Consider the following 23545-nt stretch of genomic DNA (forward strand, 5'->3'; position numbering starts at 1 on the left):
AGCCAATATAGAAGACAAGGATAACAGAATTAAAGGAAGAAGGATCAGGATGCATGAAATTCCATGAAATTCTGAGTTAGCCTCAGTCCCACCCAGAGTTCCTCTAATGCTACATATCCTCGGGCTACCTGCTTTTGGCATGCTCTCTGGACCAAATCTTGGAGAGCATAAGGCGTCGTGGACTTTCAGTCAGTATCTAAATCTGTTTGAAATCATTCTTCTCTAGTTCTTGCCCTTATCTCTGAGCTTCTCAAAAGCTAACAAGGTCATCTTTTATGGGCGTAGAGCTACCTTAAAGCTATCCTACCGGGCCCCTTCCTTGATTCTATTTGTCTTGATTCTATTTATTGCCATCGTTCTCGTCTGTCCGTCTCCCACGATTAGACCGTAAGCCCGTCACAGGGCAGGGACTGTCTCTATCTGTTACCGATTCGTACATTCCAAGCGCTTAGTACAGTGCTCTGCACATAGCGCTCAATAAATACTATTGAATGCATGAATGAATGACTAAAACAGAATACAGAAATAAGGGATGTTGAGAATCAGTCCGCCTCACAAACCGATATTTTCGTCACTGTTCGGTGCTGTTTGCTTCTGGTTCTGGCGGTGCTGTTTTGTTGGCGTTTATAAGGATGGCCCAAGGAACCCTGCTGGGTGGGGGGAATCTAACTTATGCCATGTGCTGATAAGATGAATCCTCTGTGTGCATCCATCAGTGGTGTTTATTGAGCGCTTACTGACTGTCACAGAGCATCGTACTTAGTAAGCGTTCATATCTGTAATTTATTTGTATTGTTGTCTGTCTCCCGCCCAGGCTACAAGCTTGTTATGAGCAGGGAATGTGTCTGTTTATTGTTGTATTGTACTTTCCCAAATGCCTAGTACAGTGTCCTGCACACAGTAAGTGCTCGTAAATATGACTGACTGACTGACTGAATGAAATTATAGGAAATAGGGAGGTAACGGGGTATATAGGTGGCACTGTGTTAGGGATGGGTTGAGTACCTCAGAACCTGGGGAGTTGGAGTAAGTGCATGGCTGAGGCAGTCGGGAGGGGAAACGGGGCAGGGGGATGAGAGTTTAGGGAAGGTTTCCTGGAGGAGGTGTGATTTTAGTACAGGCTCGAAAGTCGGGAGAGTGCTAGACTGTAAACTCATTGTGGGAGGGGAATGTTGTACGATATACATGTTATATGATGTTATATTGTAGAGAAGCAGCGTGGCATAGTGGATAGAGCGGGCCTGGGAGTCGGAAGATCATGGGTTCAAATCCCGCCCCTTGTCACTTGTCTGCTCTGTAACCTTGGGTAAATCACTTCACTTCTCTATGCCTCAGTTACCTCATATGGAGATTGAGTCTGTGAGCCCCACATGGGACAGGGACTCTATCCAACTCGATTTGCTTGTATCTACCCCAGCAGCTAGTACAGGGCCTGACACATAGTAAGCGCTTAACAAATACCACAGTTGTCATTATTATTCTCCCAAGTGCTTTACCCCAGTGCTTAGTACAGTGCCTAGCACAGAGGAAGCACTTCACAAGTACCATGAAAAAATCAAGCAATCGATTGTTGGAATTTATTGAGCATTTCCTCGGCGCAGAGCACTGTGCCAAGTCCTTGGGAGAGTACAGTGCAACAGAGTTGGTGGACATGTTCCCTGCCCTCGAGTTGACGGTGTGAAGGGCATTTACAGGACTTTACAGTCACGTAGCTTTGGATGTTCACTGGCATCTTATGACTTGATGAAGGGCCTTCTTTATCTTGTACTCGCTGAAGCACTTAGTACAGTACTCTTCATACAGTAAGCACTCAATAAATATGATTGATTGATTGATTTTTTTTCACACGAAAGCGTGGGGCAAGGCACCAGAGGAAATAACCCCTTGACAGCTTTAGCACATTTCACACCCAAGTGAAATTTTGACCAATCCCAATTCGCGGTGTGCCAAGAAACATCAGAACCCCGGAGTGATGCGCTGACGTTCCCTTGCAAAATTGATGACTAATTCGTTTTTAATGGGAAAAGACCGAGAAGAGGTTACAGATGATAGTTTCTGTAGCACAATGGGATTGACTCTGCCAAATAGCTCCCAAAACCATCTGCGAGAGTTGAAGCCCCCTCTCGGGGTCGGAGAATTTCCAGTCCTCTACGGGTCTCAGCTACGGGAGGGAGAGTGAAGCAGAGGTCTACCCAGTCCATTCCTAGCTTAGCCAGTGGCTAGCGAGTGGAAGGCCATCGGCTACAAGTCAAAACTCACCTGTGCTGGGCAGCAGCGGCAGGGGAGAGAGTCGAGGGTGGAGACTCAAGTTAAATGCATGGAGGGAGTCAGTGGATTTTTACCAAGAAAACTCTACAGATTCACTACCAGAACGACTGCACGTGGAGAGCGGGGCGTTCGGAGAGAGGTGTCACTATGGGTCGAAAGCGACTCGAAGGCATACGACAGGAGAGTTGGAGCACCATGACTGACTCTCTTGAATGGAATGCACTACTGAGTGCTAGAGAAGGAGTAGAAGTCAACTTGGTTTTCCAGCTTGAATAATCACTGTGGTATTTAAGCGCTTACTGTGTGCCAGGCACTCCACCAAGCGCTGGGGTGGATATAGGCATATCAGGTTGGACACAGTCCCTGTCCCGCATGGGGCTCACAGTCTTCATCCCCACTTTACGGATGAGGGAACTAGAGAAGTGACGCGACTTGCCCAAGGTCACACAGCAGACAAGTGGCAGACCCGGGACTGGAAACCAGGTCCTTCCGACTCCCAGGCCCGGGCTCTAGCCACTAGGCCACGTTACTTCTAAAACAGCATGAAGATTGACTTCTCGCATGGTCCAGTGGAAAGAGGACAGAGCTGGGAGCCAGAGAACCTGGGTTCTAATCCCTCTACCACCATTTACCTTTTTGTAGCACCCTGCACATGATAAGTGCTCAGGAAATATGATTTATTGATTGCTTTCCTGCTTTGTGCCCCAGGACAAGTCACTTTAACTTCTCTGTGCCTCAGTTGGGCATTCACTACCTCTATTCCCTACTTTCACTGTGAGCTCCATGCAAGACTAGATTATCTTTTATCTACGCCAGCACTTGGTACGATAATAATCATAGTAATAATTGCGGTATTTTCTACTGTGTGCCGAGCAATGCTCTAAACATTGGGGTGGATACAAGATAATCGAGTCCTACGTGGGGCTCACAATCTAAGTAGGAGGGAGCACAGGTATTGAACCCCCATCTTGCAGATGAGGGAACTGAGGCACAGAGACGTGAAGTGACTTGTCCAAGGTCACGCAGCAGTAACGTGGCAGACGCGGTGTTAGAACCCAGGGTCTCTGACTCCCAGGCCCGGGCTCTTTTCACTAAGCTACGCTGCTTCTCATACAGAGCTTGGAACATAGTAAGTGTTCAACAAATTCCACAATTATCATCATCACCTGCTCTACTTTCTGTAAAACAAAAGCTAATGCCTTTACAAGGTTACACTCTGAGCCCCATGCGAGATGGGCACGAGGTTCTACCATTGCTTATTATTTTTATTATTATTGCTAATGATTTGCCTATTTTAAATTCCTTTAGGATCCTAAAACATCATTTGAATCGTTATGATCTGTTCTTAGATGAATTTTTCTCTCTCTATTTTTCTCTCTATTTTGCTTTCAGTGGCATGCCCTCTCCCGCGAAGAACAGGCTAAATATTACGAATTAGCTCGAAAAGAAAGGCAATTACACATGCAACTGTATCCAGGCTGGTCTGCAAGAGACAATTACGTAAGCATCAGCTCTATTTAGGCTTGTGGGTCACATGCATTTTTTCCGACTGCCTTCGGGAAAGAAAAGGTATTTTCAGGGACACATGAATTCTGGTGCTTTCTCATTTACTGCAAGACAAAAGGAATGTTACAATGAAGTCCAAATGAATCCATTGCATTTTGTGTCCCCGGAGTCATTAATGCAGTAATTAATCGTTCTCAGATGGTGGATATCTCTACAATTATATTAAAAGCTTACCATTATATACTTGAAAGAACAAACACTAATTTGATACAGAAAATTGTAAATGGCAAACCTGAGAGGGTTGGGGAGAGAATGAAGAGTCGGTCTTTTAAAGAACTTGAGCTACCAGCATTTTAGTGTTTGAAAACAATTCTCATGTCGGACGTGAAATCAGAAGCAGGTGTTTAAACAAACGGGATTGTCCTTTTAAGTAAGAGGCGAAATTTAGAGCCGCTAATCAGAATTGTATGGCCACCCCTGGCGATGGACGGAATAGAAGAGTCGCTGAGGTTTTACTAGAGCTTATGTGGTAGACGGTCCTCCATTTGCATGCTGGGTGACGTTGGGCAAGTAACTGAACTTTCCCGTGCCTCAGTTCCCTCATCTGCAAAATGGGGATTCAGTACCTCTTGTCCCCCCTGCTTAGACTGTAAGCCCTATGTATTCATTCATTCAGTTGTATTTATTGAGCGCTTGCTGTGTGCAGAGCACTGTACTAAGCGCTTGGGAGAGTACAGTATAGCAATAAACAGATGCCCACAATGAGCTTACAATCTAGAGAAAGCATCCACTACAATCCCAAGTACAGGCACTGTGCCCAACTTGATTATCTTGTGTCTAATCCAGTCCTCAGTGCTTGGCACATAGTCGGGGCCTAACAAATACCATGATAAATTTTAAAAAAGCGTAGAAGTAGCTGCCACGTTGCCAGCCCCATCTCGGGAATTGGCAATATCTCCCTATGTGCGGGAGGCCGATTCATAAGGGAAGAGAAGCAGGGTGGCCTCGTGGGATGAATCCGGGCCTGGGAGTCAGAGGACCTGGGTTCTAATCCGTGCTCCGCCACGTGTGAGACCTTGGGCAAGTCACTTAACTTCTCTCGGCCTCAGTTTACCTCATCTGAAAAATGGGGATCAAGACTGTGAGCCCCATGTGGGACCAGGACCTTGTCCAACCTGATTAGCTTGTACGGTGCCTGGCACAAGGTAAGCACTTAACAAATACCATTTAAAAAAATTCTGTTTTGCAGTGGTGAAGGTATATGGTCTCCCCTTGGCAGCAAAACTTCTATCTTCCTGAGTTACCTTGTCTCTTCGCAGTTCAGGAGGAGTAGTCTAGCAGCAGAATTTCTCCATCAGTGGCATTTATTGAGCACTTACTATGTGCAGAGCACTGGACGCAGAGTGACAAGCAGCAGAGCCCAAACTCATCTACTTCCCAGTCCCCTGCTCCTTTAATAGGCCATGAAAGATGCTCTGATGATGTACTTTGAGAAGCAGCTTAGCCTCGTGGAAAGAGCACAGGCCTGGGAGTCAGAGGACCTGGATCTAATCCTGGCTCCACCATCCGTCTCCTGTGAGACCTTGGGCAAGTCACTTCATTTCTCTGTGCCCCAGTTCCCTCATCTGCAAAATGGGGACTCGATACCTGTTCTCCCTCCTATTTAGACTGCGAGCTCCACGCAGGACAGGAGCAGTATCCAAACGGATAACCTTATATCTACCCCAGCACTCAGAACAGTGCTTGACACATAGTAAATGCTTAACAAATGCCACCTCCTCTTCCTCCTCCTCCTCCTCCGCCATCGTCCAACTCTGTGGCAACTTTGCCCCAGCCAGGGTTGCCCCACTTAAGGTGAGGAGACAGATCTGTTTCACGAGCAGCGCTGCAGTCACCCCTGGATCACTTAAGCTACGGAAGCCCCATTCTCTGTCGCACTGGTCACCAAGGGGACTTTCACAGACCACCGGTCCTCATTCACACATTGTGCTTGGAACGTCTTTGGGCTACGCAAATAACAGAAGTGACTTTCAAAACAAGCAAAACGTAGTCCAAAAAAATGGAAACCTCCTTTTAAATCTTCTGCTTGTTCATATTTTATTTGGAAATACCCCGTACTTTTTGTATCTTTGCCCCGGGTCACCTCTTTAGTTACTATGTTATCTTTGATGAGTTTAAGTCGCTTATCCGCACCGAATCTAAGTTCCCTGGACACGGCACGATATCTTTTGAATTCCCTTCATTTCCTCCATGCCCCTGTGTCCTGGGCCTGGCCTTTTAGTTGTAGTCCCTGGCTAATAGGGAATCTTCTGTAATGTAAACAGTAAAAACAGGAGTCATTTTTATAAGAATCATTTTCTCTTCGTGCGATTTTTTTCACTATGCCTAGGTGACAAATGACTTGTTTTGGGGGGGGGGGTTTAGGGTAAGAAAAAGAAGAGGAAGCGAGAGAAGCTACAGGAGTCCACATCAGGTATGCCCGGTGTGACTTTTACCTTTCATTCTTTCTGTTTCTAACATCCCGTGCTTGAAGTAACAGGCGTCTGTCTGAATAACGCCGTATTCTGTGGTTGTATACTTTTTCTTTTAACTCTGCTGTCTAACCGGAAACTCGAAAGAATATGGATGTGTGCAGATATATTCAAAAGACCCCTCCTGGATGCACTCTCCCCTAGAATCCTGGGCATTAACGGTGGAGAAATGATTACTTCCTTCTGCTATTTTTCATTCTTTTTCTCTTTATTGATTTGTCTTTTTTTTCCTACCTCTGTTTTTCCATTCACATTCTCCCCCAAAATTGTCATATTTTGTGTTATTGACTGTAGAACATAAAGCATTCCATTCTCTGGAATTGTTTTCTTTTCAAACCACGTAGTTTAAAAACAAGCAAACAGACAGTCAGAGACTCCATTATTGAAACTTGTTTCTATTTTCGAGGAGGTAGAATCAGCGAGGTCTTATTTTTCCACCCTTCCCTCCATTAAAAGGAGTCCCATGTTGACAGACATAGAAATGGCTCGAATAAGAACCACACAAAGTAAAGCAAGCGATGCCACATTATATTGTAGCGTGCTAGGTATTTGGAATGTAAGCAATCCTCTTCAGTGAAAATCTGTTAAAGGACCCAATTTTCTACAGGTCCGGGTCCCAGAATGGCCGCTGCCTACATCTGAAACATGGTAAGAACGTCTCTCTGGTCTTACTGCCAACAGCCTTTGTACAATAGGCCCTCGCTGGCAAATCGTCTTGCTGACTCTGATCCCACGCACCGTCGCTTTGAAAAAAGAAAAATCTCGAAAATCAAATTGGTAACTCCAAGTCCATGTTTTGAAAACCAAAGGTTTTTATACCGGCTCTATGTTAGCCATTGAATGCTGCCTCTCACCCCATACCTCCCTTCCCTTGTTTCCTCAGCGTGGCCTAGTGGAAAGAGTAAGGGCCTGGGAGTCAGAGGACCTGGGTTCAAAACCTGGCTCCACCATTTATCTGCTGTGTGCCCTGGGGCAAGGCACTTAACTTCTCTGGGCCTCCATTACCTCATCCATAAAATGGGGATTTAGTGTCTGTACTCCCTTCCACTTAGACAATGAGACCCATAGAGGACAGGAACTCTGTCTGCTGTGATTGTATGCCATCTATCCCAGTGCTTAGCACATGATACACATTTAACAAATATCACAATGACGATGATGATAATTGCTATAATGTCTTTCAGTCCCACTCTTGCTCCCTTTCTGAAGAGGAGAAAGAAAGTTCTGAAGTTTTCACTTGAAAACAGTGTATTTTATCGGGGACTTTTGGAGTCCAGATAGTCCAGATGCCGTGTTTATGACCTCTTTTTTCACATTTTCATGTCTTCATGTTTTTTGACCCTCTGTTTTTCCCTTCTCCCCACCTAATCATTGACTTCGGGATTCTGGCGAGACCAAACGCTGGCAAAATACCGTCAAAATTCTCAGACGAAATGCAAAATTAGAGAAATTCTGATTTTTTGAAGGGAGCTGGACAATTAACCTGAGGTGTTTTAATGATCACCTAACACTAAAAGCTTCCTCTTTCCCCTCCCTAGTTGCTATAATCCAGTCTTAAGTCTTCAGAAGAATGAAGATTGTGAGCTGGGGCGAGGTGGGAGAGATGAGTGGATGGAGAGGAACCTGATTGAGCTGTTTGGGGGATGAAGAAGGTTCCAGGAGCCCGCTTGCTCCCTCCTCCCTCCTTTCCCCTCTTCCTCCCACTCCCGGGATGGGAAGCTGAGAGGACCGTCCAGGGAGAAGGTGATCAGGGAGCTTCCGGTGGAGAGAAGACAAGCAGCATATGGTGGAGGATGCAGGCCCCAAGTCAATCGTATTTACTGAACGCTTACTGTGTGCAGAGCACCATACTGAACACTTGGGAGAGCACAATATAACAGACACATTCCCTGCCCACAACGAGCTTACAGTCTAGAGGGGGAGGCGGGCATCGATATAAATAAATAAATGACAGCTATGTACATAAGTGCTGCGGGGCTGGGTGTGGAGATGAATAAAGGGAGCCGGTCAGGGTGACGCAGAAGGGAGTGAGAGAAGAGGAAAGGAGGAATTAGTCAGGGAAGGCCTCTTGGAGGAGATGGGCCTTCAATAAGGCTTTGAAGTGGGGGAGAGAAATTGTCGGGTAGGAGGAGGGAGGGCGTTCTAGGCCAGAGGCGGGACGAGAGGTGAGAGGTTGGCGGCGAGATAGAGGGGACTGAGGTTCCGTGAGAAGGTCAGCATTAGAGGAGCAAAGTGTGAGAGCTGGGTTGAAGTAGGAGAGTTAACGAGGAGAGGTAGGAGGGGGCACGGTGATTGACTTGACTGCCCTCCGCATCCCCGCCCTCAGTCCTATGGCACAGACCTCGGTGGTCCCAGCTGGAGGGGCGTAGATAGCCCCAGCATGTGGCCCGGTGGGAAGCAGCGTGACTTAGTGGTGAGAGCACGGGCCTGGAACTCAGAGACTTTGCATTCTATCCCTGCCTCAGCTCTACTGTGGGAACTTAGATGAAGCATTTAGCGTCTCAGTTTTCTCTTTTGTAAAATGGGGCTTCGCTATCTGTTCTACCTCCTACTTGGACTTTGAGCCTCACGTGCGACCGGGCCTGTGTCCGACCTGATTGTCCTGTATTTACCCAAGTGCTCAGTAAAGTGCAGGGCACGTAGTAATTGTGTAACAAATACCACAGTAACTATCATGATTATTACTATCAGTTATTATTATTGTTAATAATACCACCGCCTGGGCTGCAGCTCTGTCTCAAAGGAACCAGTCGGGGGGTGGGTGGGGAGGGGTGAGGTGTGCCCAGCTTGGGGGGAGTTCAGGGAGGATCTGGGGCAGATAACCTCCATTCTCAGGCTGTGTTCACTCCTAACAACCCCTCTCCCACTCTTAGTCTTCCCCCCACGCTAATGCAGCCAAGCCAGTGACGTCAAGGGGGTACATTAGTGAACAGGGCACGGGTTTAGGAGTCACGAGAGCATGGGTTCTAATCCCGGCTCCACCCCTGGTCTGATGTGTGACCTTGGGCAAGTCACTTCACTTCTCTGGGCCTCACATACCTCATCTGAAAAGAGGGGATTAAGACTGTGAGCCCTATGTGGGACAGGGACTGCGTCCACCCTGATTAACTTGTACCTACCCCGGCGCTTAGAACAGTACTTGGCACATAGTAAGCGCTTAGCAAGTACCCCGATTATTACATGCCCGAGAGAGTGCTGAGCGCCAGCCTGCCCCCCAAGCAGCAGCTGTTAATTCGGAAGCCTCCACGCCCAGTGACGCGGTCCATCTGGGGACCCAACTCTGAGGAAAAGCACCCAGTTCACAGAACACCATGCCAAAGCTCTTCAGGCCTCCCGTGCTGAATTTCAGTTTCAGAGAATGTCATATTTATTGAGCGCCACTATGTGCAAAGCACGTACTAAGCGCTGGGGAGAGTATAATACAACAATATTAACAGACACCTTCCCAGCCCCCAACGAGCTTACTGCCTAGAGGACTAACGGGGCTAGGATGAAGTTCCCCGGCGTCCGCTGGTCGACATTAGCGTCGTCAGGACACAGAGAGTCCGTGAGGTGCTTCCAACCTGAGGGGAGGCCACTATCGCTCTCGTCCCCTCGCCACACCAGGCTGAGCGTCGGGGACGAATGCCCGGGGGTGAGGAGAGGTGGACAGAGGCTAGGCAGCCTTGGATGGGGGGCTGGAAGGGGGAAGGGTACAGGGAGAGGAGAGGAAGAGTGACAGATTTCTAGTCAGAGAAGCTGCCGTGGCTTAGTGGAAAGAGCACGGGCTCGGGAGTCAGAGGTCACGGCTTCTAATCCCTGCTCCTCCACTTGTCTGCTCTGTGACTTGGGGCAAGTGACTTCACTTCTCTGTGCCTCAGTTACCTCATCTGTGAAATGGGGATTAAGACCGTGAGCCCCACGTGGGACGACCTGATAACCTTGTATCTACCCCAGTGCTTAGAACAGTGCTTGGCACCTAGTAAGCGCTTAACAGATACCTTCGTCATCATTTCTAGGCAATGAAGAAAGAGGAACCTTCCAAATTCAAGACCCTTTCAATCAATCAATAGGATTTACTGAGCACTGTACTAAGGGCTTGGGAGAGTACAGCATAACAGAGTTGGTACACACATTTCCTGCTCACAAAGAACTTTTAGTCTTGAATAAGTTGGTTGTGCCATCCTTCTACTTGAATGCCCAGGGCCACCACTGCACCTGGGTGGTCAGAGGCTGGTGCGTAATCAAGGAGCTAAAGTAGTTCCGGGGCTAACTTCGGACGGATTTGGCCCTTATCATGTCAGGAGGGCAATTCCATTTGAGCTCCGCGGGCAGGGAACATATCTACCGACTCGGTTATATTGTACTCTCCCAAGCGCTCAGTACAGTGCTCTTTGCTCAGTGTATATCATTGATTGATTTAATGAATTTATTAAAGCGAGGGAGGAAGAGGAAACTGATCTTCAGGAATCCCATCGTCTTGGTCAACGTTTGGCGACTTATAGTGCCGTGAAAGGGCTTATAAGAGTAGGAGCATGGCTTAGTGGATAGAGCAGGGGCTTGGAGCTAGGACCTGAGTTCTAATTCCGCCTCAGCCACACATCTGTTGTGTGACCTTGGGCAAGGCACTTCACTTCTCTGTGCCTCAGTTACCTCATCTGTAAAATGGGGATTAAGATGGTGAGCCCCACGTGGGGGCCTGGACTCTGTCCAACCTGATTAGCTTGTATCTACTCCAGCGCTTAGAATAGGAGTTCATTCAATAGTATTTATTGAGCGCTAACTATGTGCAGACACTGTACTAAGCGCTTGGAATGGACAATTCGGCCACAGAAAACAAATTTTTAACTACAAGCAATGAAAACAATTTATTTTCTTTCATATAAAGCTGTTGGCATATAGTAAGCACTTAACAAGTACTATAATTATTGTAATTATTATTATTACAAGGTTCATCGATATATTCTCAAATGGAAAAGTTGTTTTTTTTTTAAATCCATGGCTCTGCAAGGGGTTAAGGAAATTGCCACAAAGGACGCAACTCCAGTGTGAGAGACACCGGTTGAAGCTAGAAGGAGGTGGTTCAAAAATAAACAAAAGGAAACATTTCTTCACCCAGCGGGTGGTAAACATATGGAATTTGTTATCTCAGGAAGCAGTGAGGAAGCGGTGCAGATCAAAGATCTGCAGGTTCAAGAGGAGTTTGGATAAATTCATGGAAAAGTGTGAGATGTAAAGGGCAAAGTGGAGATATTAGATGTCCCATCCTTAAGTGAGGATTGAATTCTACCCCCTCCTACTTAGATGTCCGTGTTCTTTCCCCTGGGCCGCACTCCTTTCTGTCTTCCACTTATGCACTGTGCATTCAGAGAGACCCACCGTGGTCCTAAGGGCATTCCCTGAAATCGTGTTATCCAAATGCCTAGTACTGTTAGGAAAGAACTGGGTGTATTTTGAAAAATAAGCTTAGCATGAAATGAGCTGTGTCACTTATTGGTAAAAATGATGATAACTGGATTTTTGTTAAATGCTTACTGTGTGCCAAGCACAGTTCCTTTCCTGCATGGGGTTCGCAGTCTAAGTAGGAAGGAGAGCAGGTATTGAATCCCCATTTTGTAGTCGAGGAAACTGAGGCACAGAGGATAATAATATTATTATTATTACTATGGTACTTGTTAAGCATTTACTATGTGCCAAGCACTGTTCTAAGAGCTGGAGTAGATACAAGCTAATCAGAATGGACACAGTCCCTGTCCCACACGGGACTCGTGGTCTTAATCCCCATTTTGCAGATGAGGGAACCGAGGCCCTGAGAAGTGAAGTGACTTGCCCAGCAGTCTCGTGGCAGAGCCGGGATTAGAATCCAGGTCTTCTGACTCCCAGGCCCTTGCAGGGCTGATGCTGTATATGCCAGCCGGCACGTCCATCCGTGAGTGATTTTGAGGCTGAGTAGCTACATGGATGGGAGATAAGGCAGAGGTGGCCCAGGTCCTAGGGAACACAGAGCCTGAAACCATGGATTTTGAGGCCAGCTTCGACCCCAGGAGAGAAAGAGACCGCCCGCTGGACCCTGGAGCCTAAAGAATCCCACCCGTTGTCCTCGTCCTCCCCCCGTCCTGCAACTCCCTCACCCTTCATATCTGACTGACCACCATCACTCTTTCCATCCTCAAAACCCTCCTAAAATCCCATCTCCTCCAAGAGGCCTTCCCAGACTAGTCCTTCATTTCCCCTCTTCTCTCTCCCCTCTGCATTGACTCTGCACTCGACCGTGTAGTTCTTAAGCACTTTGATACTGAGCAGAGCCCCAAAGCACTCCTGGATTAAGACTGTGAGCCCTATATGGGACAGGGACTGTGCCAACCTCATTATCTTGTATCTACCCCAGCGCTTAGAACAGTGCCTGGCACATAGTAAGTGCTTAATAAATACCATTATTATACGTACCTATCCTTATACTCCGTTGTTTCCCGTCTGTCTCCTCCCACAGACTGTATGAGGGCAGGTATTTTGTCTACCAACTCTATCGCACTGTATGTCCCCAAGTTCAGTGCTCTGCACACGTTGAACGCTCAATAAATGCCATTGATGATGAAGACGATGGTGATAATGCTGAAGCCTTCCGTCCACCTTAGCGCGGTTTATTAGTTAATGGGAAACCTGGACCGAGGCTTAATGTTTGCTTCCTCTTCACTGAATCTTAAAGTTGTCTAATGCCAGAGACCAGCTCTTCAGTCGATCTGTAGCATCTGAAGAGGATTTACTTTGTGCAGAGCACTTTATTAAGTGCTTGGAAAAGTACAAAATAAAATCCGCCCTGTTCTCAAGGAGATTACAGTCTAATGGGTGAGATGGGTATTAAAATTGAGCTGGGGGATACACGCTAATCAGAATGGACACAGTCCCTGTCCCACATGGGACTCGTGGTCTTAATCCCCATTTTGCAGATGAGGGAACCGAGGCCCTGTTACAACGGGGAAGGGTAGGGTGAGTACCTAAGTGCTTTTGGTTCAATTTATTGCTTTTCCTGTCTCTTGATGCACATCCAACTTTTACTTTTTGAAATACGTGTATACGCTGTATTTTTTATGTATGGGTATACTGACGAAAAGTATTTCAGAAAGAAAGATGATGCATTTCTCCTGTCTCGTAAGTCCACCCAACTTTTACTTTTTGAAATATGTGTATTCACTGTATTTTTTATGTACCGGGTACCCTGATGAAAAATATTTCTGAAAGTAAAATGATGCAAGAGAGAGGGCAAGGGGAGGGAAGGAACGAAGAATTTTCTGGAGTGTCACTTTCCCTTGTTGGCTCTTTTCATTTCTAATTCATTTTCATTCAACCCACATAGGCTGTTACAAAATCCCGTCTGTTCTACCTTCACATCTCTAGAATCTGCCCTTTCCTCTCCCATCCTGACTTCTACCACACTGATCCAACCACTGGTATTTCACATGTAGTACAGTGCTCTCTGAATGCAGTAAGCGCTCAGTAAATACCACCGATCGATCGATTGTTAAATGAAACCATCTGTCCATCCATTACCCAGATTTCTCCAACTTTGCTTTTAAACACACCTGCTTAAATCTCCGTGAGGCCAGACTCTCTCCTCACCCTGGACTTTGTGGGAGAATATCCCTTTTTAAAGAGAACGTTAGTAGAATTATCTGGTGTTCAGTTTCTGTCTATTGTAACCTTGGACATTTAAGGAGAAAAATAGGAATCGATCGATTGTATTTATCGAGCACTTACTTTGAGCAGAACCCTGTACTAAGTGCTTGGGAAGGTAAAATATAACAGAATCAGTAAATGCGTTCCCCGTCCTCAACGAGCTTACAGCCTACACTGATGAGCTTACAGTGTAGATGGACGAGTTCACAGTCTGCACGGACGAGCTTAGAGTCTAGAGGAATGCTTCTTAAACATGGGAAGCAGCACGGTGTAGTGGATAGAGCACGGGCCTGGGAGTCAGAAGGTCATGTGTTCTAATCCCGGCTCTGCCACTTGTCTGCCGTGGGAGCTTGGGCAAGTCACTTCACTTCTCTGAGCCTCAGTTACCTCCTCTGTAAACTGGGGGGTTGAGACTGTGAGCCCCACATGGGACAGGGACTGTGTCCAACCCAATTTGCTTGGATCCACCCCATTGCTAAGTACAGTGCCTGGCACATAGTAAGCATTTAACAAATACCATTCTTCTTATTATTATGCTTCTTAAACTCAGGATTAGTCATAGAAGTTGGTAGAGACTAGAACACTAAGAGTTGAGATTTTTACTCTTTACTTTTGTCTTTTTTTTTTGGATCTTCTCCTCTCCTTTCCAAACACTCCTCTGAAAGACGCAGTTTGGCATTCTTTAGGCCTAATAGCAACCATAGAGTTGGAACTCCAGCATTTGTGAGTTATGAGGATGGGGTGGGGTTGGTTCTGTTTACAACTCCTCTTGATTGGAGCTCAATCCTTTCCAGTCAAGGAGAACTGCAGTTCACATATTCAGACGTGAAGGACCACCTTTCCTCATTGGGTGCACATGAGCAGAGTTAGCTACAGGAAGGGTTTCCTTGAAGAGTCTTGACTTTGAGGAGACCTATTCATTTCCCTGTGAGTCTTCAGAATCGCCTGTAATCTGAGGCGGTTATTGGTTGAGTTATAAAGGAGGCTCAAAAGGGCGAGGGAGAAAATGAATTTTGAGTAGCCACAATATCCATGTAGGGCAGTGATGGTGTCTAATGAATGAGCATCTACTATGTGGTATCTTGGTATGCACAACAGACAGACACAGTCCCTGCCCTCGTATCCTACAGCCTAATGGAGGTGCAAGTATACAGGAATTTAGGGAAACCCCCAGCATGCAGTATAGCATGTTCCCGGGAGGCAGAAGAACCTGAGTTCTAGCCCTCACTCTGCCACTTGTTTGCCGTGGGACCTTGAGCACTCCACCAATTTCTCTGTGCCTCAGTTACTGCACCCATAAAATGGAGATTAAAACCATGTGAGACATGAACTGTGTCCAACCTGATTACCTTGTATCTACTCCAGCGCTTAGAACAGGGCTTGACACATAGTAATACCATTTAAAAGAAAGAAAAAACACAGTCAGCCCGGCGATAAGCACATTATTCCCTCGGAGTAGCCGTCTTGGATTTACAGGTTCGGTTTCAAGTATAGCGGGCAGACTGTTTGTTGAAACTGGTTCCAAGTATCGCAGGATAGGGGAAGAGACCCAACTAGTACCAGAACTGCCAAAGACGGAAAAAAATCTGCTTCAGAGACCGTGGATTTCGGGATCAGGCAGAGAAGCTGGTAGCGGCCAGAGAGCGCTCGGCTGCTGGGACTCCGTCAGTGGGCTGGGGACTACTGCAGCTGTATAAACACCAACAGGGCATAACCATCCATAACCTCCCATTATCTTTCTGGCTTTTGCTCAAATGCCGGGGAGTTTTTCATTCCCGAGAACGGAGGCTGAGTTTCCGAGGTGATATTTTTAATCTTAGGGAGGAGCTCATTTGGAAGTTCAGGTTTGGAACCTCTCACTCCTTATGCCTAGCCTCCCCCTCTCAAATAAGTAGCCGGAGGCATCGTGATTCCTGGTTTCACAGTACTTTGGTTCCAAATTATGAGATGGGCAAAGGGTTAGATCCCTCTGAGTGACCCCAGGCCACTAGGGACAAAAAGCCCTCCCTGACCCCCTCTCGGGTGAGAAAGACTGAACTTTCTTCTAGATAAATTTCCCTTGTCTTCTAAGGAAGCCCTCACTTTCTTTTCGATAAATGTGTGGCAGCAAGCTACCTCAGCCGAGAGAGAGATGACCTTCCGTTAGTAGAGGCTGGGAATTTCATTTTTAGGTGTGAATATGCTTACCGGGATTTTACCATTTTGTCAGTTTCCCTCTTGGAGTTGGTTTTGCTATTATTGGCCTGGGTCTAGTGTCAGTGAAGCAATTTTGTCATTAGACTCTGTCTTTTTCCCTCTGTTCACCCATCACATTCAAATCACCTCTCCTTCCCTTGGATTTTCAGAAACTGTTAGAGTTTTCTGGGGTGGCAATTTGGGGCACTTGAACTTGGGTCTCCTGTCTCTCCTTGCCCTAAATTTGCCCAGGGAGGTGAGAGAGGGAGGATAATTTTTCCTGGACCTCTGCCCAGACTGCCAGTAACCCGCCCCCTCCCAACTTCTTAGTCTCTTCTGCAGCTTGGCTTAGACTCTTTGTTAACCCTTTTCTTCCTGCTGGGGATCTTGCCTAGGTCGAAGCTCTAATGAACATGCTGTTTGAAGGAGGAGATGGTGTTTTTATGTTTTTCCCTTTCCCACAAAGCACTTCCTTTGAGTCAAGGCTCAGGACCCCTCAGGGCTCCATGGTCCGTATAATTTTATCTGCAAAGAGCACGTCTGGTGTTGAAATCTTCTGGCTTGGCCAGACAAAATTGAAGTCGTCCCCTCTCTTCCCCTCCCCTCCCCACAGCCCGGTCTCTAAGAAGAGTTTGGCCCAGTCGACATCTCGGTCAGTCGCCGGCTTGGGGTATTTTTGCAGATTTCGAGTTTGGTCTGCGAAAGGTTTGCGTTTGGATTTCGCTTTTAGCAGTTACTCATTACCAGCAGTCAGACAGGCCGTAGAAATGGTCCCGGCTGTGGATCGGGCCCAAGACTTAACATATGTAAAATGTGACTTGCAGCACTTTCTTTGAAGCCTAACCACAGCCAGGGAGCTATAATTGCCGTCTTTGATTGCGCCGACTTCACTTGTGGATCCGGGCTCTGCTAGGGCATGCCTCGCTTGGCCAGACTTCAACTGCAGCCCCCCAGTGAAGTCTTAGATGTGGGAAATCTTCAGTCTCCTTAGCACATGCCTGTGGTTTCTTGAAAAGAATCCTGATTTGACCTGTTTTATATCTGAAAAGCAGTGCCATAGGGCCCTCCCCTTGTCTCCTCCTGTTTTAAGGTAGAGTTTGGCCCGGCAGACTTAGAGTCGGCCGGAGCTTCAATCTGGGCTTTTTTCAAAGGGGAAACTAAGGCAGGCTCACTGGCCGGCTTGTGAGGTGATTCCTGCTCGCTCGAGAAATTAGGAAGCCAGGCCTATGAGAGATTTGAGGCTGGAGCCCCAGGTGGGACAGGGACTGTGTCCATCCCGATTTGCTTGTATCCACTCCAGCGCTTAGTACAGTATTAATAGTATTTACTGAGTGATCATGGTGTGCAGAGCCCTGTACTTAGCTCTTGGGAGTAAAACATAACAGAGTTGGTGAACGCGTTACCTCCCACAATGAGCTTAGAGTGTAGAAAAGCATCGTGGCCTAGTGGATAGAGCACTGGCCCTGGAGTCAGAAGGCCCTGGGTTATAATCCCAGCTCCTCCACTGTGTGACCTTGGGGTGAGAGTGGCTTCACTTCTCTCAGTTACCTCATCTATAAAATGGGGATTAAACCTGTGAGCCCTATGTGGCACAGGGACTGTGTCCAACCTGATCGACTTGTGTCTATCTCAGCGCTTAGTACAGTGACTGGTGCATAGTAAGCACTTAACAGATACCATAAAAAGAAATAGAGGGAACCTAGTGACTGCTTGGTATAGTGCTCTGCACATAGTAACCACTCAATAAATATAATTGAATGAATGGGGAGTAATGTTGGTAGATGGTTGTCAGAATCGGACCCTCTTCCTCCCAATTCATTCATTCAGTCGTATTTACCGAGCGCTTATTGTGTGCAGACCGCTGTATTAAGTGCTTGGAAAGTACAATTTGGCAACAGATAGAGACCCATAAACTTTGTAAACACGATCACCGAGCACTCCGCTGGGTAGACCCAAGAGCTTTTGAAACATTCATTCCTCAAATGTCTGCTCGTTGGCAGACTTTGGTCTGAGGAGCCTGGGGTTGGGAAGGGCAAGCACTGTGAGAAAAGAGTGGAAGAAGGTGTGAGAACAGAGGAACCCAGGGGGGCTGGGGCACTAAGGTATCAGTGTGCAACCCAGTGACTGTGAACCTTAGGATGTTTAGGGTAACAAACCCGTTGTTCAAGAACGTCCATGACATTGATCACTGGACAATTGTGTAGTCGGGTAAATATACATACAGAAATGAGTGTGAAGCAGTGTGGCCTAGTGGATAAAGCAAAGGCCTGGGAATCAGAAGGACCTGGGTTCTATTCCCTGCTCTTCCACTTGCCTGCTGTGTTACCTTGGGCTTGTCACTTCACTTCTCTGGGCCACAGTTCCTTCATCTGTAAAATAGGGTTCAAGACTCTGAGCCTCATGTGGAACGGGGACCTTGTCCAAAGTGATTAGCTTGTGTCTACCCCAGCACTTAGAACAAGGCCTGGCACATAGTAAGCACTTAACAAATACCTTAACTATATGTGTGTGTGTGTGTGTGTGTGTGTGTATATGCACATATAGAGAGAGAGAGGTATATGGAAAAATATATCTACATCTCTATAGCAAGAGATAAACATATGTAGATATGTAGATGCATATATTTTTGTGTATATATATATATATATATCCAACTGCACATTGGCACATGTATAATGTGCCGTAGAAGAGGGAGTTTGCCAGGCAGAGTGGATAGATGAGAAAGAAGAGACCAGTGCTATTCACTCTGTAGAGAAAGAAGAACACAGGCCAGAGCAAGGCCAAGGAAGTTGTCTTAACCTCCTGACTTCAAAGGCGGCTCACTGGTAAGAGAAGGGAGTAGGGAAGAGCCCAACAGAAGAACATTTCATTTCCTTAAGCCAAGCAGACATTCCTGACTGTTAAAGGACAGAAGCTCTGAATCGGGGCGCTTGTGTCAGGAGGCTGTGTGAACCTCTGGCCCGGGGCCCCAAGGCCTTTCCTCAACAGGAAGCCGAATGTTTTCGTGTAAGGCCGAGAGGAAAACCTTCCCAGGAAGAGCAACCTGGACCAGACCTTTGAAAATCTGGGATGAAAAGGCAAAAGTAAATAAAGTCCCACAGGGGGGCCCTCACCACCGGTTCCAGGCTGTTTGCTTGGACCCCTCTGTCCCTGGCTCCTGGAAAGGTGGAGAGACCCTTGGGGCTCTTTGATCCTCAGATGTCCCCGGAGTTGAGGGTCCTGCTAGAACATTTTTTTCAGGACACTGAGGTGGGGTTTTGGTTTTTTTTTTTTTGGTTATTTTTTTCCCTCATTAACCTGGGCCTGCAAGGATTTGCAAAGAAATAGGAACTTAATGAGTTGGGACTGCTTTAACACCAGCTTTGGGCTTCATTCAGTCAAGAGAAGCATCGTGGCCTTGTGGATAAAGTACGGGCCTGGGAGTCAAGAGGACCTGGGTTCCAATGCCGGTTCCACCACTTGTTTGCTGTGTGACCTCGGGCGAGCCATTTCACGTCTCTGGGCCTCAGTTACCACATAATCAAGTTGGACACAGGCTCTGTCCCACATAGGGCTCACAGTCTTAATCCCCACTTTACAGATGAAGGAACTGAGGCACGGAGAAATGAGGTGACATGCTCAAGTTCACAGAGCAGACAAATGGCGGAGCCAGGATCAGAACCCAGGTTGTTGACCTCGAGGCCTGTGTTCTATCCACTAGGCCACGCGGCTTCTCCTGTAGACTACAGACCACTGGCTGGTGAGGAAAGTGTTCCAAATTCCAATTTCCAACATCATTTTGATGGAATCTGAGGTTCCTGTCTATGCATTAGGAAATGGGAAGCTGCCAGCTAGAGGAGTTAACCATTCACAACGGATTATTGTTCTTAATACTGGATGCCTGTCATGTTCTGGGCATAGTGCGTTACTTTCCTCGTTCTGTCCCTGCCATCTGGGAAGCAACTTGGCCCAGGGAAGGATCCCAGGCCCGGGAGTCAGGAGACCTAGGATTGTGACTTTGGGCAAGTCCCATTACCTCCCTGGGCCACAGTTTCCTCATCTGTAAAATGGGGATGAAACGCCTGTTCTCCCTTTCTAAATTGGGAGTCCCCTGGGGGACAGGGATTGTGTCCAACCAGATTATCTTGTAGGTACCCCAGCACTTAGTACAGTGCTTGTCATAAGGTAAGTGCTTGACAGATTCCACTATTGTTGTTATTATCACTATTATTATTATTATCATTATCATCACCATTATTACCATCTATGGGAGAAGATTTTTACGCCATCCAAACCACGGTTAACCGCATTTGGTCAAATTGCATGAACGCTCCCTGATTCATCCTTCATCCATTGATAGACTAACCCAGGGAGGTAACCAAATGCTTGAGAAGCAGAATGGCCTAGTGGATAGACCACGGGCCTGGGGGTCAAAAGGACCTGGGTTCTAATTCCGGCTCCACCACTTGTCCCCTGTGTTGCCTTGGATGGCCTCAGTTACCTCATCTGTAAGATTGTGAGCCTCATGCGAGACAGGGACTGTATCCAACCTGATTATATTGTATCTACCCCAGTGCTTAGAATAGTGCCTGGCACATAGTAAGCGCTTAAAGACAAAAAAAAAAAAGACTTCGTGAACATTTTGGAAAGCCGCTATCCGAAAGACCACCGTGGTGGGTGACGCCCCAAACTAGAACCGTTCGGGTTTCGGCCCAATTCCGCCATAGCGGCCACATCCGGGCTCAGCGGCCTCCGTCTCTGGGTGGGGCTCGGACCTCAGATCGAGGCCGGTGGGTGATGACAGAGCGAACCGTGGAGACTCCCGACCCCTCTCTCTGCGCAGTCTAAACAGGGCTCCCATTAAATCACTTTTCCTCTGTTCCCCCCCGCCCCGGAGGTGGAAAACGAAACTCATTCTCGACGTGCAAAGCCAAGGCGGCGGCCCCCGGACCCCTACTGGAGATGGAAGCCTGTTGAAACCTTCGACGGCTCTCCGGCCCGGCGTCGCCCACCCCGGCTGAGTCTGCTGCCCAACGCGACTTGGAAGGTCACTGCCAGAGACACTGAACCATAAAGACAATCACTGCCAAACCCTTTCTCTCCTACCGCAAGAGCCCAGGCCCGATGGAGAAATGGAAAGAGACGGAACACCTCCCATCCCATCGGATGACGCGCGTCCCATTCCGGCCGGCTGAGGCTCAGCTCGAGCGGCCTCTCTCCACGCTTGCACTTCCCACACGGCGTCGCAGCTCCGCCCGGAACCTCCGGCGGGAGAAGTCCGTTGGTCTCATCGGCCCGCGGGCGGCTCAGCCCCATCGCCGGCCTCACCCGGACCATCGAGGAGTTTGGAGAAGAGTTTGCCCTTGATTCCTTTCTCCGACTTTTCCTCTCTTCCTTTCTCCCCCAATGTTTATTTAATAACAGTGCAAAAAGGATCGATTTTATGTTTGCTTCTCTTTTTTTTAAACTTGAATGCTTTTATATTTTAAACCTTTTAGTTTTCATTTTCTTGGTGTATATTTTACTAGCTATGAGCTTTTAAAGAAGATTCCAAGAGTTGATTTTTTTTTTTTTAAATAAAGGAAGTCGTACTTTTCCATCAGAGAGAGAGAGAGATCTTGTCTGAAGATGTGGCTTTTCTGTGAACTCTTTGTCACAAATAGTGGCCTCTCACTGTAAGGTGTTCCCTAGAGCTAAATAAATGTAACAACCAAGTCAACTTGTCAGTAGATCTATCATTCCTGCTTCACTTTATTCTTGTGAACCTAAGCAATGCAGTCAGCTGATTGGTTTGCAGCGAGTTTCCCCTTCCTCTCCCTGTCTTCCCTTCCCTCCTTCTTCTCCTTCTCCTTCTTCTTGTAAAAAGCCCAGCACTTGAATCGTTATTACTTTAAATGTTCTGTATTTGTACCTGTTTTTATTAGCCTGTTAGTGGGATTTTTTTTGCCAGTCGTTGAAATGAGCATCGATGTACCCATTTAAAAAAAAAAAAATAAGGCACAGCCTTTGCCAAAAAATACTGTCAACCGAAACGTTTTGTCATTCCATTCTGAGTTAACGTGCTGAGCATTTGTTTTGTTTTTTAAGGAAGCTTTGTAATAAAATATTAAAAAAAAAAATTGGTCATTTTATCAGTCGAGAGTGGGGTCTGTCAAAGGTCTTTGAGGACTTACTGTGTGCAGCACACTAAGCATTTAGTACAATAGAGTAGGTAGACACCGTTGCTGCACTCAAGGAGTTTACCGCTTGGTAGGGGGGGAAACAGACTTTAAAATAAATTACCGGGAGTGGAAAGAACTGAGCGGAAAGATTTGTGGGGAGAGGAGGGTGGGGCGAGCCCCTCAGTCCCTAGGGGATCAGGACTCAAGCGCATGAGTGTAGTAGTAGAGAGAGAGAAAATAGATGGGAGATGAGAGGAAAATCAGGGAAGGCTTCCTGGAGGGGATGTGGTTTTAATAGAGCTTTGAAGGTGGGGAGAGGGCTCGTCTGTTGGATTCGAAGGGGAAGGGAGTTCTAGGCAGGAGGGATTGGGGTGGGAGGGGCGAGGATCCTGAGAGGCTCATGTTGGGGTGACAACTGTCACCTCATCTGTCCACTTGATATAATAACAATGTTGGTATTTGTTAAGCGCTTACTACGCGCAGAGCACTGTTCTAAGCGCTGGGGTAGATACAGGGTAATCAGGTTGTCCCGCGTGAGGCTCACAGTTAATCCCCATTTTACAGATGAGGTCACTGAGGCCCAGAGAAGCGAAGTGACTCGCCCACAGTCCCACAGCTGACAAGTGGCAGAGCGGGGATTCGAACCCATGACCTGGGTCTCCCAAGCCCGGGCCCCTTCCACCGAGTCACGCTGCTTCTCGCTTAGACGTGACTGGCGCTGCCGTCCCAGGCGAAGGGGCTCCTCCTCTTTGGAAAGACATCTAATCAAGGCAGCAGTTCCTGCTGTGTTCCCTGTGTCGCCGGAGCCCGTTTAGAAGCGGTCCCTTGAATGCTTGACCAGCTAACTACATGGATCCTGTAAAACCTCCTCTGCTCTGCCTTCACTCCCCTGCTCGTCTCATAGGGTTCAGAATAAAGGTGGGTGAGGAGGATGGAGAGTATACTCTAGTCTTCCCTGCTGTGGGGATCCTAATCCAGCACCTCCCACGGGCAACACAACCTTTATTCATTCAGCTGTATTTATTGAGCGCGTACTGCGTGCACAGCACCCGTACTCTGCACCTGGGAGAGTACATCGGGCAGGGATTGTCTCGGTGGCCGAATTGTACGTTCCAAGTGCTTAGTATAGTGCTCTGCACATAGCGAGCGCTAGCGTGGCTCAGTGGAAAGAGCACGGGCTTGGGAGTCAGAGGTCATGGGTTCGAATCCCGGCTCTGCCACTCGTCAGCTGTGGGACTGTGGGCGAGTCACTTCACTTCTCTGGGCCTCAGT

General features: G+C 47.4%; 1 protein-coding gene across 2 annotated transcripts in view; it reads left to right on the forward strand.

Annotated features, from left to right (window-relative positions):
* LEF1 (lymphoid enhancer binding factor 1) overlaps window positions 1-22223 on the forward strand; it is a 136535-nt gene extending 114312 nt beyond the window's left edge. For both annotated transcript variants that reach the window (XM_029077047.1, XM_029077048.2), the window contains exons 9-12: window positions 3661-3768; window positions 6199-6247; window positions 6913-6953; window positions 21010-22223. In XM_029077047.1, the coding sequence (XP_028932880.1) occupies window positions 3661-3768; window positions 6199-6247; window positions 6913-6947 (192 nt within the window). In that variant the 3' untranslated portion in view covers window positions 6948-6953; window positions 21010-22223. The remainder of the gene's footprint in view (window positions 1-3660; window positions 3769-6198; window positions 6248-6912; window positions 6954-21009) is intronic.
* The last annotated feature ends 1322 nt before the right edge of the window (window positions 22224-23545 follow it).

Source organism: Ornithorhynchus anatinus, chromosome 12 (assembly GCF_004115215.2).
Source record: "Ornithorhynchus anatinus isolate Pmale09 chromosome 12, mOrnAna1.pri.v4, whole genome shotgun sequence".
In the NCBI taxonomy this organism is placed as follows: domain Eukaryota; kingdom Metazoa; phylum Chordata; class Mammalia; order Monotremata; family Ornithorhynchidae; genus Ornithorhynchus; species Ornithorhynchus anatinus.